Genomic DNA, 19,069 nt, shown 5'->3' with positions numbered 1-19,069 from the left:
ACAGGAAAATTGCAGTTGAATGGAGAGCCGTCTACAGTATGTCTGTAAGCATTGGTTGCTGTCCGTGGTGCTGAAGATGTGTCTCTCATGATAGCATCTAGTGGGACATGGAGCCATTTTTTAAAAAAGATTTTTTAAAAGGCCTTTGTACCTTTATGATACAGTAGGAGAGTGAAGATTATGACAGGAAGAGAGCGAGAGAGAGAGACACGGTAGGATTGGTAATTGACCCAGGCCGGACTTCAACCGCATTCATGGTATATTGCAATGCAAGCACTGAACCTCTTGACAATTAATGAATTTTGTGTGTTTGACAATCAAATAACTCTACTTGACAGGGGATTGTATTTGTTCTAATATTGTTGGCAATTGTACACTCAAAGTAGGTTTGAAAGATGTCATCACAGCCTTATGACAGCCTGATTGCATGTAGATTGTACACAACAAATTAATGTTGTGGGGCAGGCTAGCGAGTCTCCCCGCAGACTCATATAAAATATCCTGCATTGCCTTTGACATCGACTGTGGAAAACAAAACACAAAAATAAAATGATATGTCAAGATGATGTGATGCATAGGCTACAGTACAATTTATTTCAGGAAATATGGAAAAAAGGGAGGTAGAACAAAAGCAAAGGAAAAAAACTGCCAGTAACTGAGACGTTTTAAAGGAAGAGCACGGTCATTTGTTATATTTGCAACGCAGGCTTTATGAACTGTTGTTTCAACGCATCTGTTCGAGAGTTCCCTTTCAATAAATCCTGCATGAACCATTTGCCACTGCAAGAGGCAAACACATCGGTCATCCTCCCTCACAAACCCTGAGCCTGGCAGGTATATTACCCTTTTTTTCTCTACTGATTTAGAGCATAATTAAGTTGTTGTTGTGTTATGCTTAGGTCGGCATGTGCCAGTGTGTTAAAATGTCTGCCTTGACTATCGCTATAAATACTACACATTTACCTCTAGCCGCTCCAAACTTGGCCTTGGCCAGGTCAATGCTGCATACCAGTGGAGCTGTTGGCCTAGTGTGGTACTCAACAACACTGCCTTTTTGTTCAAAGTGTCATCATCCGCCTTAAGTGCAATCACATGACCTTGCCCTCAATGGTGGCAATTTTGCTGAGTGCATTTTTGTGAATACTGTGTCAAAGACTAACACAGAGACTCAGAAAGTGTTTTTTTCTGAATAACCAATGTTCTCTAAAGAAATGCTTTGACAGCACAGTGGACCGAAATGCATTCATAATTATCGCTTACATTTATAATGCCCTTGACACTAAATGCAAAGAGGGAAAAAAGACACAGCTTCTTTCAGGCCAAATCCTTTTGAATTACAAAATACTGTAATTAGTAGAAGCAAGATTTTTGAACGATTGATGTTCTCTATATATTTTTTCACATTTTATGGCTGTGCGATTTAATAGATTGCTATCTGTGGCTGCTTCTCAGTCAAATCAAATGAGCCACCCGTAATAACCTGCAATAACAGCATTTGTGCCTATACCATCTTGGTGTCAAGCTAATCAAATACTGCTGAAAACCATTTATGCAAATTTACACTTCGGAGACGCTTCATTTGTGGCAAGCAACTTTTATGGAGGGTTATCTGATATATAAATGGTTCATACTTGTGAAGTATGTTGTTGTTTTTATCTCTGTGTAGGGAAAAAAGGATTTCAAGTTCTTCCGCCATTTTCCTTGAGTGGTTTTCAGTGGAGTTTTTAACTTGCAGGTTGGCGTGGGATGTACTGTAGGCCTATGTGAGGTTCTTTCTAAAATCTGTTATACCCTCATCTGTTTGTGTTAGCTTCACACATTCATCCATCCATGGCTGCTGGCAGTGCACACTCGCAGAGAACAAAGAGCAAATCTATGCAGAGCCCTGCTTTGTCACCCTTTAAGTGTGTGTCATCATGGCGAGCATGATGGTAGATTAAACATTTCAAATCTTGGTCCAGGCCCGATGCCAAGCCACCGCGCCTGCTCAGGCCGATAGCAAGAGCTGTCTGTCCTTTTCTGCCACCCATTACAAACCATGGCTCGTCTGCAGCCTATCTCAGGCCCTGATCGCCCGAGGGCTTATCAGACGAATGTAAATATATGCTTAGCCAAAAAGGGCACTGCGGCTCGAGCTAAATGCAAATCTTTAGAGTGGGAAGTGCTCTCTTGTGTGATACGTCCACAGCAGTGCACTGGAGATGTGATCATCCGCTTTCCAATTAACTCAATGGGACCTGATGATAATATTTGATACCAACATGGTGCTTCATCATTATATTGATGAAGATGTAAATAAATGCCATTCACATTGTATCACATTGGATTTCCAGTAATTCAGTTGTGAGAAGGATGAATTTGCCATTTATACTCAAAAGAATTAGATAAATGGTATTGACACAACAGAGTGTTCCCAGGAGTTGCATAAGCAACATGGGTACAGTAGAATGCAGCCTAAGTAGGGCCTATGTAAAGACAATGTTCATTGTGAATAAATTGCTTGAATTTTACATTTCACATTGAATTTTACATGTAGGCCTAGTATAGGTTAAAAGTCGAACTGGCACTAAATAGCAGAATTTGCTAATTAGTCCACCTGTCCTTCCACCTTCATGAAGCTGAATCTGGCTTTCATGCAAGGTTCATATATTGTACAGATGACTTTCACAATGGCACAATGGCACAATGGATGCCTACAGCTAATTCCTGATGTTGCATTCAGCTTGAGTGGAGTTTTTTTTCTGGCTTGCCCCAGAGTGCCACCATGTGGTGAATGGTGAAACAGTGGAAATGAATCTATCTTGTCTTCTTTTACACTCTTGTATTAGTCATCACCTGTTTTTCCTGTGTTGTGCATTTATTCACTTAGAAATTAGTGAGGGTAAAAGGTTAAGTGAATAGCTAGGCCTATAATATTTAACTGTGAATACATGTTGGATGGGATACAGTGGTATCTCAGAGACTGCATGTGCCAGCTGTTCTCCTAAATTTAGCCTACACAGTCATCAGAGAAGAAAACACAAACTGCTGTTCACATAGGCGGTCAGATGTTTATGAGCGTATGCAGCTGGTGTTTTGGGAATAAGTAGGCCCCTAATTAGCTAAAATTAACACAGCTGATGCGTGGTCGGAGTTATGCTTTTATAAATTCATCGTCAGGCTAAGTTGGGTTTTTTTTTAGTTGGCAGAAAGAGCAATGTTTTGTGGAACAAATAAACAAACAACGACTACAAAAAAAGACTGAGCCATGGTTTTCCCAACCTTAGTTTACAAAGGTAGACTAGTAAAGTGTTTTCTATGTATGCTACGGAACGCGGGAGAACGGATTTTGTTCCTATCCGGATGATGCATTGTGGTGACACAAGCTGAGATGCTGGGGAAATGCTGCGATGTGTAGCAAGAAAACAACACATTTGGTAAACCTGCGTTTGGCTTTTAAACTTTCTCATGATATTTCGACTGCGTGTAACAGTTTAATAACCTCTCGTAATTACTTAAAATAATATAATCACTGTGTTCGGCCCGGTCGTTATTGAACATCAAGCTGGTACTAAGTGACAGCATCCAGGTATTGTTAGCATGCCGTGTAGGGTCACAGACATGGCAAGCATGACATTCCTTTCTTGTCAGCCTCTATTCTGTGAAAGGTTAGGTCTTGTAAGCTCATTAACGCGTTGTTTGTCTGTTCACCTGATGTTGCCATTGTTCTTGTCGTCGTGACGTCGTTGTTGTTAAGAAAGTACATGTTGTGTTGTGATACTGTAGCCTACGTCCGACAAATGTCTGCCTGTAACAAACTGTCCTTTCTAAAATGCTATAAAATTACAGAAAGGTCCGCTACTGGTTCCATCTCACCGCCATTGTCTTCAATGAGTTGACTTCAGTGAGTCAGGATGCTGAAGGACATTCCCCGAGATGCGCTCCTGCGCCCTTTGACGCGGAATGAAGTGGTCGGCATGCTGTTGAGACTCACGATTTTTGGTGCTGCGACTTACTACAGCATCAAATGGGTGGTCGAGGCCTTGGACCCCACGCACAAGCCAAAAATGCAGGCCAAAAAAAGAGTACGTCTTGCTGTATGATTATTTCCTTCCGATTTAAATAATGCATAGGAATGTGCTGCAAGAATTTAAAAACGTTGAGCATTGTTGAAGTATCTCTCACTGGTAAATTACACACAGTCTGTCTCCTGTCAAAGTCTTTCCCCACAGCAGCACCATTGTATTTTCTGCTGTATGGTGGTAGTTAGGCTATGCTGCACGAGCAAGAAGTAATCCATCTTTGGTGACTTTTCTTTCCCACAGGCAGAGAGACTGCTGAAACAGCTGGGAGTGGAGGGCGTTACTCTGAATGAATATGAGATGAACATTGCCACTCAGCTCGTAGATCCACGAGTCATGAAGGTAGACGTCTGTTAAGTTCACTGTGTATTATCACTGTATTTTTTTGCTTGGGACTTTTGTATGGCGTCTATGTGACCTGGAGTGACCATTCTGATGGAGGGTTATTGATATACAGTACCTATGGAAGTGTATAACGCAGAAGTAGAATCGAAAGAAAAATGAAAATGCTCATCGGTACAGTGGAGTAACTGGTGTAACTGCTATGTAATATAATGCACTACTAGAGTAAAAACACTCATTAGGTCCAGTGGAATAAGTGGTGTAACAGCTGTTCGGCTGAAATGTTATTACTTAATGAATGAATACTAGGCCTATTATACAAGACACTGCATGTAATGGACCATTTTCAGCCTTTCTACTTCGCTATAGCGGTGTTTCCCAACCAGGGGTATGTGTACCACTAGGGGTACGAGAGCACACTACAGGGGGTACGTGGGGAAAGTGTAATGTAATGATAACAAATGTATGGAACACACTGGGATAGAAGAAGAGATACAGAAGTATGAGTGAGGGTACTTATGACATGACAAAAAGGCTTAAGGGGTACGCAAGACAAAAAAGGTTGGGAAACACTGCACTATAGCATTGAATCTTGAGCTTACTTCTCCTGTATACACCTCTGCGTTTAAGGTGACATGGAAAGACATCGCTGGTCTCGAAGAAGTTATCAACGAGCTCCAGGACACAGTCATCTTGCCCTTCCAGAAGCGGCACCTTTTTGTCGGATCCAAACTCTTTCAGCCGCCCAGAGGTTAGTGTCAGCCATTAACTTGTGAGAAACTAGTGATTAAATAAAGCATTAAGACAACGGTAAATATACTGCTGCTGATGATGAAAGACTTGGTTGGCAGTATTTAAGGTCACTTCACTCAACACTTTTTTTTTTAGGGTGCTTGTACTCTTGAGATCTGACACTGACACTCAGTGTAGTAGTAGAAAGTAAAGGTACAAAAATAGCTTCAGGTGTAGAAAGCTATAAATTACAGTTTGCCACTATACCGTACGTGTTTTGCAGGTGTGTTGTTGTACGGGCCTCCGGGATGTGGAAAAACATTAATCGCCAAGGCAACTGCCAAAGCCTCAGGGTGCCAATTCATCAACTTGCAAGCTTCCACCTTGACAGACAAGTGGTACGGCGAATCGCAGAAGCTCACCGCTGCTGTTTTCTCCTTGGCTGTGAAAATCCAGCCGTGTATTATTTTCATTGATGAAATAGGTGCGTTAAAGTATTTTTTGATCAATATCACTTCTTTTTTTTAAACAAGTTATGAAAATGCAGGACTTCCTCAACATATAGCAGTATATTCAAGATAAGTTTTAAGATGCTTTTAAGAAGACTTTACCTAGCCAGTATTCTTTATTTGACGGTAACTGTTAGATTAATTAGGTGCAGTTTAACAAAGTATGTTGGAACATGTCGCATGATGTACTTGCGCTGTACCTCAGGGTTGGAATGAGGCATGTACAGTGTAAGGACATATAAAAAACTTGATGATACTGTAGACAGTTAAAAACCCTTTATTCAAATTGAGTTTGTATGTTATTGTTTAGATTCTTTTCTGCGAAACCGGTCCAGTCTGGACCATGAGGCCACAGCCATGATGAAGGCCCAGTTCATGAGCCTTTGGGACGGCCTGGAGACTGGAACCAACACTCAGGTACCTCATGGCAATGGCTTCCTCTCCTAGTAATACTGATGCAATGGAGCGCCTCTCAAGATACCTAAAGGCACTTTACAGAGCAGAATGGTAACATAGCTCAGCAATACAGTACATGTTAACAAGTCCGACAGACGGACAAAGATGCGTCCATCTATGCACTGCCACCTTGTGGTCTCAGGAGGGAATCATAATTTAGAGAATGAGTTTCAGACAGACAGACAGACCGATGGACGGACGGACCGACCGACAGACAGACAGACAGACGGACATACCGTCTTATAGAGATGCTAAGATGCATCTAAAAAGCATAGCAGCAAGTAAAAGTTAGTGATGGCATCGTACATATAGCAACAACAAAGAAAGATAAAATGAAGTTAAGTAAAATAAAATAATGAAATAAAGAATAAATAACATTATCATTTGTGATGGGAAAGTAAGGGTGACGAGATGTGTTTTGATTATGGATTTGCATGTGGACAGGGAGGTGTTATGGCAGAGTGGGAGTGGGTCTGTATTATCCAGAGGTTCCAAGCCCAGCTCCACCCGCCAATTGCTTATGCGTAGGGTCAGGATATTCTTTTGGGTTTTTTTGAACATTTTTTTTGGTCTTTTTGACTTTATTTATGGCAATATAGTGAAGATGGTGACAGGAAGCAAGTGGGGAGAGAGAGACAGGGAAAGACTGGCAAACAACATGGGCCGGGAATCGAACCCAGGTCGGCCGCATAGCAGACGAGTGCCCTACCATTAGGCCACGGCAGGGCCAGGGTCAGGAAATTCTAAATGAAATGAAATATTTGTTAAAGAAGTGGCATACTCTTCTTCCAATGGTAAAAACCTGAAAAAGGCCTCAGGCCGAAATGTTATGAATAGTATTATGCAAGACACTGCAGCTACTGTCCTATTTTCAGCCTTATTTTTCTACAGCTAGACTAGAGTATGTTATAATAGAGTGTACCTCTTGGTTCTGTTAGAAAAGTTATATTTCAAACGAATACCTACTTTTACTGGTGCTGTAAAAAAAGCCAGAGCACAATATACGGTTATCAGGAACAATTATCTCAAGACAATTTAGTCACCCGAAAGTACACTTTCAATACTAGTAGTTGTCTCAGCTGTCCAAGATTGCAATAATACATTTAGTAATAAGGAAAGTTTGGAAATGTAATAATAATGACACACAATTGTCTGTCGATTTGTTACCTAAATGGTACGTTATCTGGAAGAGCTGTCTTAAAACGTAGTTGGCTGAAGCTGTAACATTAGCAGCTGTCTGAGAAGGGCTGAAAGCTCCAGTAATTGAGTTAGGCCTCTAAAGATGCCTATCGTGGTGCTTTTACTCCTCCTGCTTTTAGCTCGCGAGCCTATTTTAAAGTACCTCTCCAGACAGTGAAAATGTTCTCCCGAGGACAGAATGTGCAATTACCACCAGAATGTGATGTACAGTCTTGCCGCTCGGGTCGCCTTCTGCTGCTACTGTATCTCTCAGGGAAAAAAGGACTGTTGAAGGATGGCACGGCTATGAACTGAGTTGGTTTACAAAATATACTAAGGTACACCATATTGGCAAATTTTCCTCTATACTTACATACTTGTACATTTAATGATCATGTCAATTTCACCATACAATCCTTTGTGACTACCCCCCCCTCCCCCCACCAAATCCAAACTATCAAACAAAGCCAAAATATCTTTAGAAGAAAAAAAAAATCAAACTTTTATATCCAAATACCAACTCTGACTTCATAGTGTAGTATAGTGTATTTTATTTCTCTTTTAGAGCAGTGGTATGAACAACATTTTGAACCAATGATGTATAGGTCAGTGTTTTGAACATCTGTTTGAAAGTGCCAACTTTCTGAATAACAAGTCCCCCCCGATAGTGTACTCCTATTAGTCTTGCTCTGAAAATCACCTTTTTAAACTAGAGCCGTTTGGGTTCACGGATGTAGTGTCTGTCTTGGTGAAGAGGCAGTTGGACAGTGTGTCAGGCACAGTGTCTTGTGTGTGAGAGGGTTATGTCAGTGTTTTTTTATTTGTCTATACTTGTCATATGAATCATGCATGACGCAGAAGCTACAAATCCACCCCCTATCTTTGGGTCGATGGGCCTTGGCAAAGAGTCCTTTTGGCAGTCTCTCAGTGTAGCTTCGGGCTGCTCTCCAGCATTGATATCTCCCAGCAGCTCTGCTCCCTCAGTGGCCGCATGGACGTGTGGATAGCTTGGTAACCACCAGGGATATTTTAAAAACAGGTTTGCATTAATGATGCCAAACAGGAGCCGTAAAGATGAGAACTAAACTGCATAGCATGTACAAATAAAATCATAGGCTGTTTTTTTCTTTTCTTTTTTTCTCAGATAGTCATTAAGGCAATACTACTGCTTGCCTGGCCATAACCAGTGGTATCACTAGCTACAGACCTACTGTACTCTATGGCATGTTGAACAAACTCACCAGGGCTGAAGTGAACTGGGTGACCCAAGCATATTTCAGGTGTTAAAAGTTAGTTCAAATTCGGGTAAAGAGCTAGGATGCAACTTACCGAAAACAAATTGGAATGTTCATACCTTTGAATGTAACAAGCTATTATATACCCGTCCTATGATAAGCTAAAACAAACATGTCACTATGTTGAGAGCGAATAAAGCGTGTTCATGGTGAAACTTCTTCAGCGACCTCGGCTATTAAGTAGAGTAGAGTACTTTTATTAATCCTGAAGGAAATTAAGGTGTCTGTCAGCTTACATAAATACAGACATACAAAAAATACACAAATATTAAAAATACACAAAGACCTAAGGCATATTATTGTACATTGCAGTAAACATATAGCACACACTTGAGTACAACCATCGGCCTTTCAGCAGTTCTCTTACATTGTGCAGTTGGCTGCACACACACACAAAAAAAGTGAAAGAGATATTCAGTGCAGTTTAAGTCCTGGGTGATTGTCCTGTGTTAAGAGTACCTCAGTGGAAGAAAAAAAACTTTGGTCCTTTCTGGTGTACAACAGTACATCCATTGTTTAATTCTCTCTCTCTCTCTCTCTCTCTCTCTCTCTCTCTCTCTCTCTCTCTCTCTCTCTCTCTCTCTCTCTCTCTCTCATACCTAACCTACTCATAAGCCCGATTTGCACGGGATAAATATTACCTATGGACCCCTGGTAATTCGCAATTACCCCTGGACCTCCGTGATTTTTCGGGGCGCATTCGGACGGGATAAATAAACGTCTGTTATTTACTCAATTCACAGACATTAAAAGGGAGTGCAGACGGCGCCCCTATGTAAAATTACCCCAGGACGTCTGAGTTTCGCCGAATTACAGTAGGTAATTCGCGTTGGAATTATTACCTCACAAATCGCAGACATGGCACATTCGCACAGGACTAAGAACTCAGACATTCTCTGTAATTATTCCGAATTACCGGGGGTCCATAGGTAATAAAAGTCCCGTCCAAATCGGGCTATACATGAATTTACAATTCTTTCTCTAACACATTCATTCATAGCATACACACAGACAATACACACTGACAAATGCGCATGTGTCTCCCTGTAGGTGATGGTGATGGGAGCCACCAACCGGCCTCAAGATTTGGACCCCGCCATCCTTCGCAGGATGCCCACCACCTTCCAGATTGGCCTGCCAGTAAGCAGCACAGCTTCACACTTGGGCTGTAACGATACTGTATCAAATCGAGAAATTGTGATGCCCAGTGTCACGATACTGTATTGTGGTGCAAGAAATCAGTGTCGTGATGCGCCCTTTCAAAATTCTGTTACACTTCAGTCCATAAAACAAAAGTAAAAAGCAAATTAATTCATTAAAAAAGATACATTTAAAAAAATGTTGGGTATATCGAAGTGTAGGACAAATATCGTGACACGAACCGAGTCGTGAGTTGCGTGTATCGTTACAGCCCTACTTTACACACGTCACATAACCATGTCTGTTACACTACTTGTACCTACTGTATATTCAAATCTTCCTCATGTACATTGAAAGAACTATATCTTCAAGAAATATATCTCCAACTACACCCAAGACTTACATACCTACATTAACATAATCTTACCATGTTTCTTATATTATGTTATATTCACGTTTTGACAGTTAAAATGATTTGCATTCTTTCAAAGAACTCCCAAGAAAGATGTTTCCAACTACACCCAAGGCTTACATACTTATATTTACATAATCCTACCTGCTCTCCTCTATTACTGTATGTTCAAATTTGGACAGTTTTTCGTCATGCGCATTGTGAAAAAAAACTTCAATTGCACACTAGACTTATACTTTGATATTCTACTTAGATGTTCATGTCTATTGTGTTGTTATTCTTATTCACTGTATTTTTCTTGTGCATCTGCTCACTGTTCCTGACTACATTATTATGACAGTAAACACCTATATTTCCTCTCAGTAAACACCTCTACCTCTACTCAAAATGGCCTTAGTGCTTCTGACGAGGTTACTTAATAGCTGCAGAGACTATCAAACCTTCGCACATATAAGAATATTATTCACGTTATGCAAGAATAAGACAGGCTGGCATTTTCATATCCATCTTAAGCCAACCATTTAGTAAATCCTCGTATTTGTAAGGAGAGACGGTAAAACACCACACACTCATACTCATCCGCGCTCACACACACACACACACACACACACACACACACACACACACACACACACACACACACACACACACAGTGAGCATGTTAGCACCAAAAAAAAGGGATGGCACTGCTTGCCAGTTTCTCCCGCTGAGCTTGAAGCGGCTTACAGCAAGGCTTCTCAGTGATGTCTGACAGCAGTGCCGTCACGCCTTGCTGTGCCTCTCTCTCACACTCACACTCATGTCTTTGCAGAACCAGAGCCAGAGACATGACATCCTCAAGCTGATCCTCTTGGGTGAGAATGTGAGTATGCTCTCTTTCTCCGTCTTTGTCTGTGTCTCTCACTCTGCCTATGCCTCTGCCTCTGTCTGTCTCTGTCTGTCTGTCTGTCTGTCTCTCTCTCTCTCTCTCTCTCTCTCTCTCTCTCTCTCTCTCTCTCTCTCTGCCTCTCTCTCTCTCTCTCTGCCTCTCTCTCTTTCTCTCTGCCTCTCTCTCTCTTTCTCTCTGCCTCTCTCACTCTCTCTCTCTCTCTCTCCTTTGGTTCAGGTGCTTAAGCTATAAAAGGTAGGTAAGCTGTATAAGTGTGTATGTGTGTGTGGGAGGGAGTATGTGTACCATGGGTTTTCTGTCGTGAAATATGATTACTACATGCTAAGTTTAGAGAAATCGAGATGCACCGCTGCTCTTGTTGGTTGTATAGGACCAACATTAAAACCAGTAACCTGTTCTTTTAAAAACTACCTTTGAAAAAAGGTATTACCTCAAGCCTTATGTGGGATTGCTACATATGATGCTTGTATAACACAGTTACAGTACTGCACAAGTATTAACCTTCACAGACACTCCTGAAACTTTAGAACTCCTGAAACTGCAGTGCAATGTACTGCATGGTGTTCACATTCCACTCATTATTATAATTTCTCAGTCTTGTAGTCTGTATCTGCAAAGGAAGTATCATGAATTTAACACAAGTGATGTCATAATTCTCCAGTACTGTACATCTCAGACTGGAGATTTTCTATGCTTCAACCCACTTACCTGGGAGAGATTCTGAAAAGCCATTAACAGCCGTTGTCTTTCTTGAGGCACAAATGGCAAATAATGTAAAGTATACTTTTGTCCATCTACCCAAAATATTTCGTAATTGTGGTGTATTGTAGCATATATTTGCTTATTAATAATCAATTCAAAAGTGGTAGTTGACTTACCATAAAATGTATAAACAGTGTAAACTACCTCTGAGAACCCCAGTTGAAGAGCTTGTAGACAAAGGTGTTTCAAATGAAAGGATCCCGCTATGTCACAGTGATTCTTTCAGAAAGTTTAGAGAATCAATGTTTTCAAAGTAACCACTGTTTGTTTTTTGTATTCCAAAGTAAACTTCTAAACTGTTTCCCAAATTATTATTATTATCACACTGAACAGGTATGCTGAAGAGCATTTCTAAAATCAATATATTATTTGTATGCTAAGCCTCAAACAAATAAGTTTTCTTTGAATACGCATTCAGCCCACTTACATTGATTGTTGATAGCAAAGCCCATTTGCCGCAACAATAGCCCTTTTTTGAAGTCGGTACCAGCCTTTCACGTTGTTTTGTACGGTGTGCGTACCTCACATACTGATGAGATTTCTATTGGACTTTGAAGTTTATGGGACAGTGGTCCTTGGTTGTTGGAGGGTTGCAGGTTCTCAATAGCATTGTAATCAGGACTTTGATATATAGCTGTGCCTCTTCGTTTTGCCCTTAGTTCGTTCTGCGCTTTACATCATTCTCCCCCTCAGAAGGTCATCTGAAGTCCCCTAATGCCTCGGTTTTACAAGAGATTACCACAGTTTTGTGACGCCGTAAAAGGATAATTTCCGTTCCCTGTCCACCTATGGGGGGGAGGTGATAAATGTGGAAAAGGGGAACCATATTGCATGAATGAAGTGCCTTTTCTTCTCACGAGAGCAGTGAAAGCACTTTACAAGTTCACACCTCACCCCGCTTGCCCATTCACACGCACATGCGCACACACGTGTTCACACCCAGATGGCGTAGCACTGCCAGGCAGTTTTCCCATTGGGAGCAGTTCAGGCGTGCAGTGCTGGAGCTCACACACACACAAGGTCATGAGGAGCTACTGTCAAGCACGCCAACCCTCTCACTGCTGGGCTGGCCACCTCCTGGCTCCATAATGCCATGGCTTCCTATAAAATAACATGGGTCTTTTTCACAGACAACTTATGAATTACAAGCCATTGCATTTAAGTTGCATCCGGTGTCGAGCAATTGTTCATGCCCCCATTTTCTGCCTAAAACGGGTAGTGGGTTATACCTGCTTGACTACAAAACTGAACTTGTTTGACTTCACGGCGAGAAAGTCTATTTACAACACTCAATACTCTACACATTCTGGATTGAGTGGCTCTTCATCTATCTTGTCTGCAAAACATCTGGATGACGTACTGCAACTTTCACCGTCTGTTAACTGTACTCCATATTTAGAGGTGCCCTGTCAAGACAGCAAAATATGTGCGTTTCATGGAGAAAATGACCATTACACATTGGGACAAGGTTAAACCTTGTACAATAAAAGTAATATATCACAACTGTAAAACCGTAAATTACGGCGAAAATACTTATATTTGTGTGCTTTGGTGGTCATCCACCATTGGTGTCATATTCATGTAAAAGCAGTTCTGGGGTTCCACTTTGCCACGGTAAAGGCACACTAAGTTAAAATCTTTATCGGCGGGGCCTCAAAGTGTTCTCAAAGTGATATCACATGAAATGGCCCACATTTAAGACGAGCAGCTGTGCTCCACCGCAATGAAGTCTACAGGGCTCGTCTGTCTGTGTTATGTTTCACCGCTGTAGCACGACTTGTCTTAACTCATGTAATCTCTGTAGCATTAAAGGGTAACATCTCTCGCATTTGAACTCCTCCCCTCAGCCTGGTCACATTGTTCCGCCCTCTCTCATCCCAAATCTGCTCATCAGCATTGTAGAGGAGACAGGAAAGCCCCAATGAGAAAAAAAAACTAGTCTTTGTGTGTAATCGGGGCAGGCACGAGTGCACTGTGACTTCAGTTCATTGTGACTTCAATGGGTCTGCGTTTGTGGATGTGTAATGTGCATTCGTTTAAGTGGACATTGAGATGTAAACACACTATGACTAGCAGTGTTAAAAATAACGGACACTCTTGTCAGCCCAAGTTGGGTTGCTGAGCTCATGACTGTGTAGACTCTTCAGTGTGAGTGTGTTCCATGGGGGATGTGATGTGACGACGAGTGACGGCGTAATAACCGATTGGTTGTTATGTGGTCGTAAACATTGTGAATTGTTTATTTTGATACACTGGGCCCTCGCAGTTTTATGAAAACAACAAATTAAAAAAATAAACAGACTAAGTGAACCATAGCTCAGAGCCTATGCCCCTGTATGCTGATGAAGGAGGTAGACGACACAGTGTTTGTGTTTGTGTTCTTGAAAAGTGGAATCTGTGAGATTTGTGGGATGTGACAGTGCCACAAGTACACACATGCACACAGATAGACAGAAAGTTCACCGTGTGAAGCAAGGCCACAGATACACACACACTGACAAAAGGTCAACAGTGTGAAGACCACCATACGCACGCACACACGCACACAGACACACACACACACACACAAATATCACAGTGTTAAAGCTGCCGCTACACACTGTGATGTGCAGTAGTGATGCCAGTCACACAAACACACACAGAACGAAAGGTCACAGTGCAGGCCAGCACACGCGCACACACACACACACACACACACACACACACACACACACACACACACACACACACACACACACACACACACACACACACACACACACACACACACACTCAGCACCCATACGCTACACACACACACACACACACACACTCAGCACCCATACGCTACACACACACACACACACAGACACACAACAACCCTGTGTCTGCTGACGTGCTCCTGTCCTGTCCCCTCTCGTGTCTGCAGCTGAGCAACGCCATCAACCTGCGTGAGATTGCTGAGAAGACTAACGGCTACTCGGGGAGTGACTTACGGGAGCTGTGCCGCGACGCCGCCATGTACCGCGTCCGCGACTACGTCCGCAAGCAGCAGATGAGGCAGATCGCCAAGCAGCTGCAGGCCGAGGATGAGGACGAGGAGTAGGTCCAAGGTCTTATGTATCTGTGTGTGTGTGCGTGTGTGTGTGTGTGTGCGTAAGTGTCTGAGTGAGAGTGAGAGTGAGAGTGAGAGTGAGAGTGAGAGTGAGAGAGCGAGAGAGCGAGAGCGCTGAAAGCATTGGCCAGGCCCGGGACAAAGTCATATGAAAGGCCTCTTCACCCAGTGCATACGATACAGTACAGTGTAATGAGGACCCAGATTTGGGGCCCTCCTCTCCCTGGTCCTGGGACAACTGACCTCTGCTTCCCTGGGTGTCTGTCTGTGTCTGTGTTTGTGTTTGTGTGCGCTAAGTAGAAACTTTTTGTCCTCATTTCCTTAAGGCATCTATCTTTATCTGCTAATGTCTTTATATGAGACATACCTAATATGGTGACAGTTCAGCAAACACTCACAAACCCCACACACAGGCAGTGACAGGAGACATTTATTTGTTGGACAGGACAAACTACTTAACATATCCTGTGTTTGTTTGTACTATGATACGATACGATACAATAAATTTTCATTCAATATCTTTACAGAAGATGATTACAAATATTCAGTGGTTTCTTTACTTTGGGATATTGAAGAGGACATGCCCCAAAAAGCTGCTCGAAGCTTCTTGACAGTTGGGAAACCCAACAAAATACAGCACAAAGGCAGACACTCATGGGGATAACAAACAAGGTGTAATAAACAGACACATAACTATGTAATATGAGTGACGAGATACTGTCATGTATACTGTATATATGCTGACGTAGCACGGTTCTCTCTGTGTGTCCCAGGCCCTTGGGGACGCGGCTGCGGCCGGTGACCCAGCTGGACATGCTCTTCGGCCTGGACAAGATGAACGAGGCCAAACAGGTGACCTCCGCCCCCGGCAGCTTGAAGGAGTCGCCCTTGGACTGAGCTACTGTTCCCCTTATACCTCTTAACTCACTGGATGCCAGCCATTTTCAAATCATATACAGTACAACACGTCAGAGCCAGAGCATTTTCTGCATTTTGGGTGGTTATTCAACACCCACAGGAAATGGAATTCTCAACACCACACCATAAACCAAACTCAGTTGATGCGCTTAAGCATCATTGGTACTGAACACGACGCGGTTAAGCATCATTGGTCGTGAACATCTGAAATGTCGCGGTTAAGCATCAATGGTACTACTGAATTTCTGAAATGATGTGCTTAAGCGTCATTGGTACTCAACGTCTGAAATGACTTGCTTCAACATCATTGGCATCAAGTGAGTTAATGGTAACACCCAGGGGCCAACAGCAACATCACACATCACCCCTCTCCCCTTGACCTGGATCCTATATCTGGGCCACGTAAAGCTGGGCACTAGGTGCCATTCTCTTCTGTAAAGTCCTGTTCATATCTGCAATATGTAACTACAAAGATGACTCTAACACTTTTTTACACGCCTTTTTTTATTTGGAAACGCATCCGTTTTGTCCTCTCGTTTTTACGTAAAGGGAGTTTTAGAGATCTCCTTTCTAAAGTCAGTTTTTTAAAATATCCCTTTTAGGGGGCTAAACGCACCTGTCACAATTACGTTTTTTTAATTTTATTTATGCACACACCGTGTTTACATGTAAACGGATAAACAAATACTTAAAAATATCCACATACATGTAAATGGCGTCTTAAACAAATTTCTGTTCTCACTGGCCTCACTGGCGAGGATGCCTGTTTCTCATGAACAGCCACTAGAAGAAGGCTCTACGCCTACACATTGTAATTGGCTGACATTATTTTATCGTTCAGAAAAAGCAATATCGTTCAGCATGTCATTGTAGTTGAGACTACAGTATGTTAACGGCACTATTCACTACAGCTATACCGATTTTTACTACCGCTAAGTTAAATTTGAAGTTATCGTTATAGTTATCGTTGTAGATGTCAGCGGGCCTTGACATACTTGTACGCACAATTTAACAGCTCCCCCCTCCCTCCGCTTCATTGTTTACTGTCTCCATGCTGTTTGCTCCTTCCCCCATAAACTGCAAGATAAACACTTCATAAAAGGGATGGGACAGGAGAAAAGTACATTTAGACTGTTACAAGTATGGAACAAACAAAGAGTTTGTCATTGAATGTCTGCATGTCTGTACAAAACACGATTGAAATACAGTTATGATATTGCAGCTGCTGGGGAGAAAAAGGGAAAAAAAGACACTTGGATTTTCTTAAGTAGTTGGCTTGACGTTCAGAAAGCCTTCAGAGCAATATAGATTTGCACCCCTGGGGACGTTAGTGCCTCTCGTACTGTACTTTGCTTCCCCTAGTTGTGTACAGTAATCCGCCTGTGGCAGTGTGCAGCGGGGATGATGGGCTGCTTCCTATAGTAGGGCCAAAGTCATATGGATTTGCCAATATATCACTTACAATGAGATGTACTGTAAAGCCAACCGTGATGTACCACTCACACAAACAAACCCAGCCACATCGTTATCATGCTGTATGTGTATATTATTTATTAAAATGTAAAAACTGTGCCCATGTATGACATTTCTTTCCGGACAAAACAAACGACTTTTCCTTTTAGTTGTTGAAAAATATCCTACATATTTATGCGTCATCGGTTTACCCTGTCACCTTTAATACTTTAAGTAGATCCCAGCCTGACCAACAGCAGTCAGACTTGCGTCCGTAGCATTCAGGCGTATTGCTCTGAAGTTGCCTTCTCTTATTACAAGGCTGTCCTGTCAGCAGCCCTATCGCATAAAGGAGTTGAGTTTGTATTATGTGGCACCACCGCTGCTCAGCCTTGCATGGATTAATGCAGGATCAGGCCCGTCACAACCAGGCAAACAAACAAGACCATTGCCCAGGGCCCCCAGTTGAAAGAGGGGGGCCCTGTTAATGACTGCTCATGTACCTGGATTCAGATGACAGCAATAACGACTTTGAGTTTGGCAGTATCTCCCTAAAGTCAATGACTGAAACGTGCCCACACCCTCATGGTTTAAAAAGAAGAAAATGGCCCAAAGTCCCCATTCACCTTGGGCCCCCAAATATCATGCAACGGGCCTGTGTGTGTAGGATGCTTAAGGCAAAAGGGCTCCTCTGTGACCTGTCAGAGCCAAGCTGTGTTCCAATCCCCCCTTTCCTTCTGTGCTGCCTGACTGTCTCAGAATGATGCACTTACCGTCATCGTTGGACGTCTGGCAACTGTGTGGCATTGTGCACTACCGTAACTAGGTACAGGAGGGCAGTGTTGCGTCTCATTTGAAAGGTGATACAGAGTTGTAAAGCACTTGACAGTTTTCAGACAAAGCACTGGTGTGCTAAGTTCATATCAGTGTTGGTGTGTGGTGGTAGCATAACTGCCTCATATTTTCCCCAAGTAAAGAAAACCCTAAAAGGATTCACAAGTGCAAGGCTGAGTAAGTCTTAATGACGCAGCTTTATGTCCTATTTGCTGAGAGCTCGGAGTAGACTCTGCTGTGCCATCCGCCTGTCATCTTGGGAGAGCTGCGGTGCTGAATCAGGTTCAGGCTTTTTAGCGCCTGTAGCTAAACTATTTATGGGAGGGCCGTTTCTCAGGGAATTGGCGGAGCATTATTGTTCGGAAGTTTTATTAAATTTGGGTAGGTGGTGTCGAGTTGAGGGGAGGTACTGTAGCTGTAGGCGTCTTGATAAATTTCAACCTCTAAAAAAGTACTTTGAATTTGCTGAGATGTGTTCATATGGCTCTGTAAATCCCTCAACCTCTACTCTGGTAACAGGACCTGGCCCACGTGGATGGGTGAAATATCTCACTCCTAATAGCGTTTCTGTGTAGTGCCTTCAGGCCCGCTAGAATCTTTGGCTCGGCCTGAGAACACGGCCCCACCCCAAACTCACTACATACAATGTCATGGGGACCCAATTCTTGGACCTTGCCCGGGACAACTGACCCCTTTGTCCCCCATTATCAGCTTCCCTGCGTGCCTTTTACCCACCCCTGATCTGATCTGTCCCTGGCCACACCTGCCTGTGCTGTGCTGTGCTGTGCTGTGCTGTGCTGTATTGTGCTGTGCTGTGCGTAGTAGTAGAGCTGTAGCCTACATTCAGGAGCTGTCATCCTGATAATGCCTCACGCTCACCTCATGTGACGCAGCCTCCTGGCCGCCTGCCATGTCAAGTAGTCAACCTGTCATCCGCATGACATGATTGTCCCCCTGCCCGGGACAGCTGACCCCTTTGTCCCCCAATATCAGC

General features: G+C 42.7%; 1 protein-coding gene across 1 annotated transcript; it reads left to right on the top strand.

Moving 5' to 3' along the window:
• The first annotated feature begins 3,354 nt into the window (after positions 1-3,354).
• Positions 3,355-17,355, top strand: atad1a (ATPase family AAA domain containing 1a). The gene is made up of 10 exons (XM_063194420.1): positions 3,355-3,416; positions 3,829-4,064; positions 4,305-4,403; positions 5,034-5,154; positions 5,419-5,619; positions 5,955-6,061; positions 9,625-9,714; positions 10,938-10,988; positions 14,686-14,858; positions 15,645-17,355. Exons 2-10 carry the CDS (start codon positions 3,894-3,896, stop codon positions 15,766-15,768), a joined length of 1,137 nt encoding a protein of 378 aa, XP_063050490.1. The 5' UTR covers positions 3,355-3,416; positions 3,829-3,893; the 3' UTR covers positions 15,769-17,355.
• Positions 17,356-19,069: the final 1,714 nt, after the last annotated feature.

The sequence above is a fragment of the Engraulis encrasicolus genome, chromosome 3 (genome assembly GCF_034702125.1).
Source record: "Engraulis encrasicolus isolate BLACKSEA-1 chromosome 3, IST_EnEncr_1.0, whole genome shotgun sequence".
Classification (NCBI taxonomy): Eukaryota; Metazoa; Chordata; class Actinopteri; order Clupeiformes; family Engraulidae; genus Engraulis; species Engraulis encrasicolus.
The sequence above is the reverse complement of the archived record's forward strand: the minus strand, read 5'-3'. Positions and strand labels throughout refer to the sequence as shown.

Bases quoted from the DNA above. Each gene is read 5' to 3' on its own strand.
- atad1a (XM_063194420.1), top strand. From the start codon at position 3,894: ATGCTGAAGGACATTCCCCGAGATGCGCTCCTGCGCCCTTTGACGCGG. The intron at 4,065-4,304 runs GTACGTCTTGCT...TCTTTCCCACAG, and splicing joins AAATGCAGGCCAAAAAAAGA to GCAGAGAGACTGCTGAAACA. The intron at 5,155-5,418 runs GTTAGTGTCAGC...CGTGTTTTGCAG, and splicing joins ACTCTTTCAGCCGCCCAGAG to GTGTGTTGTTGTACGGGCCT.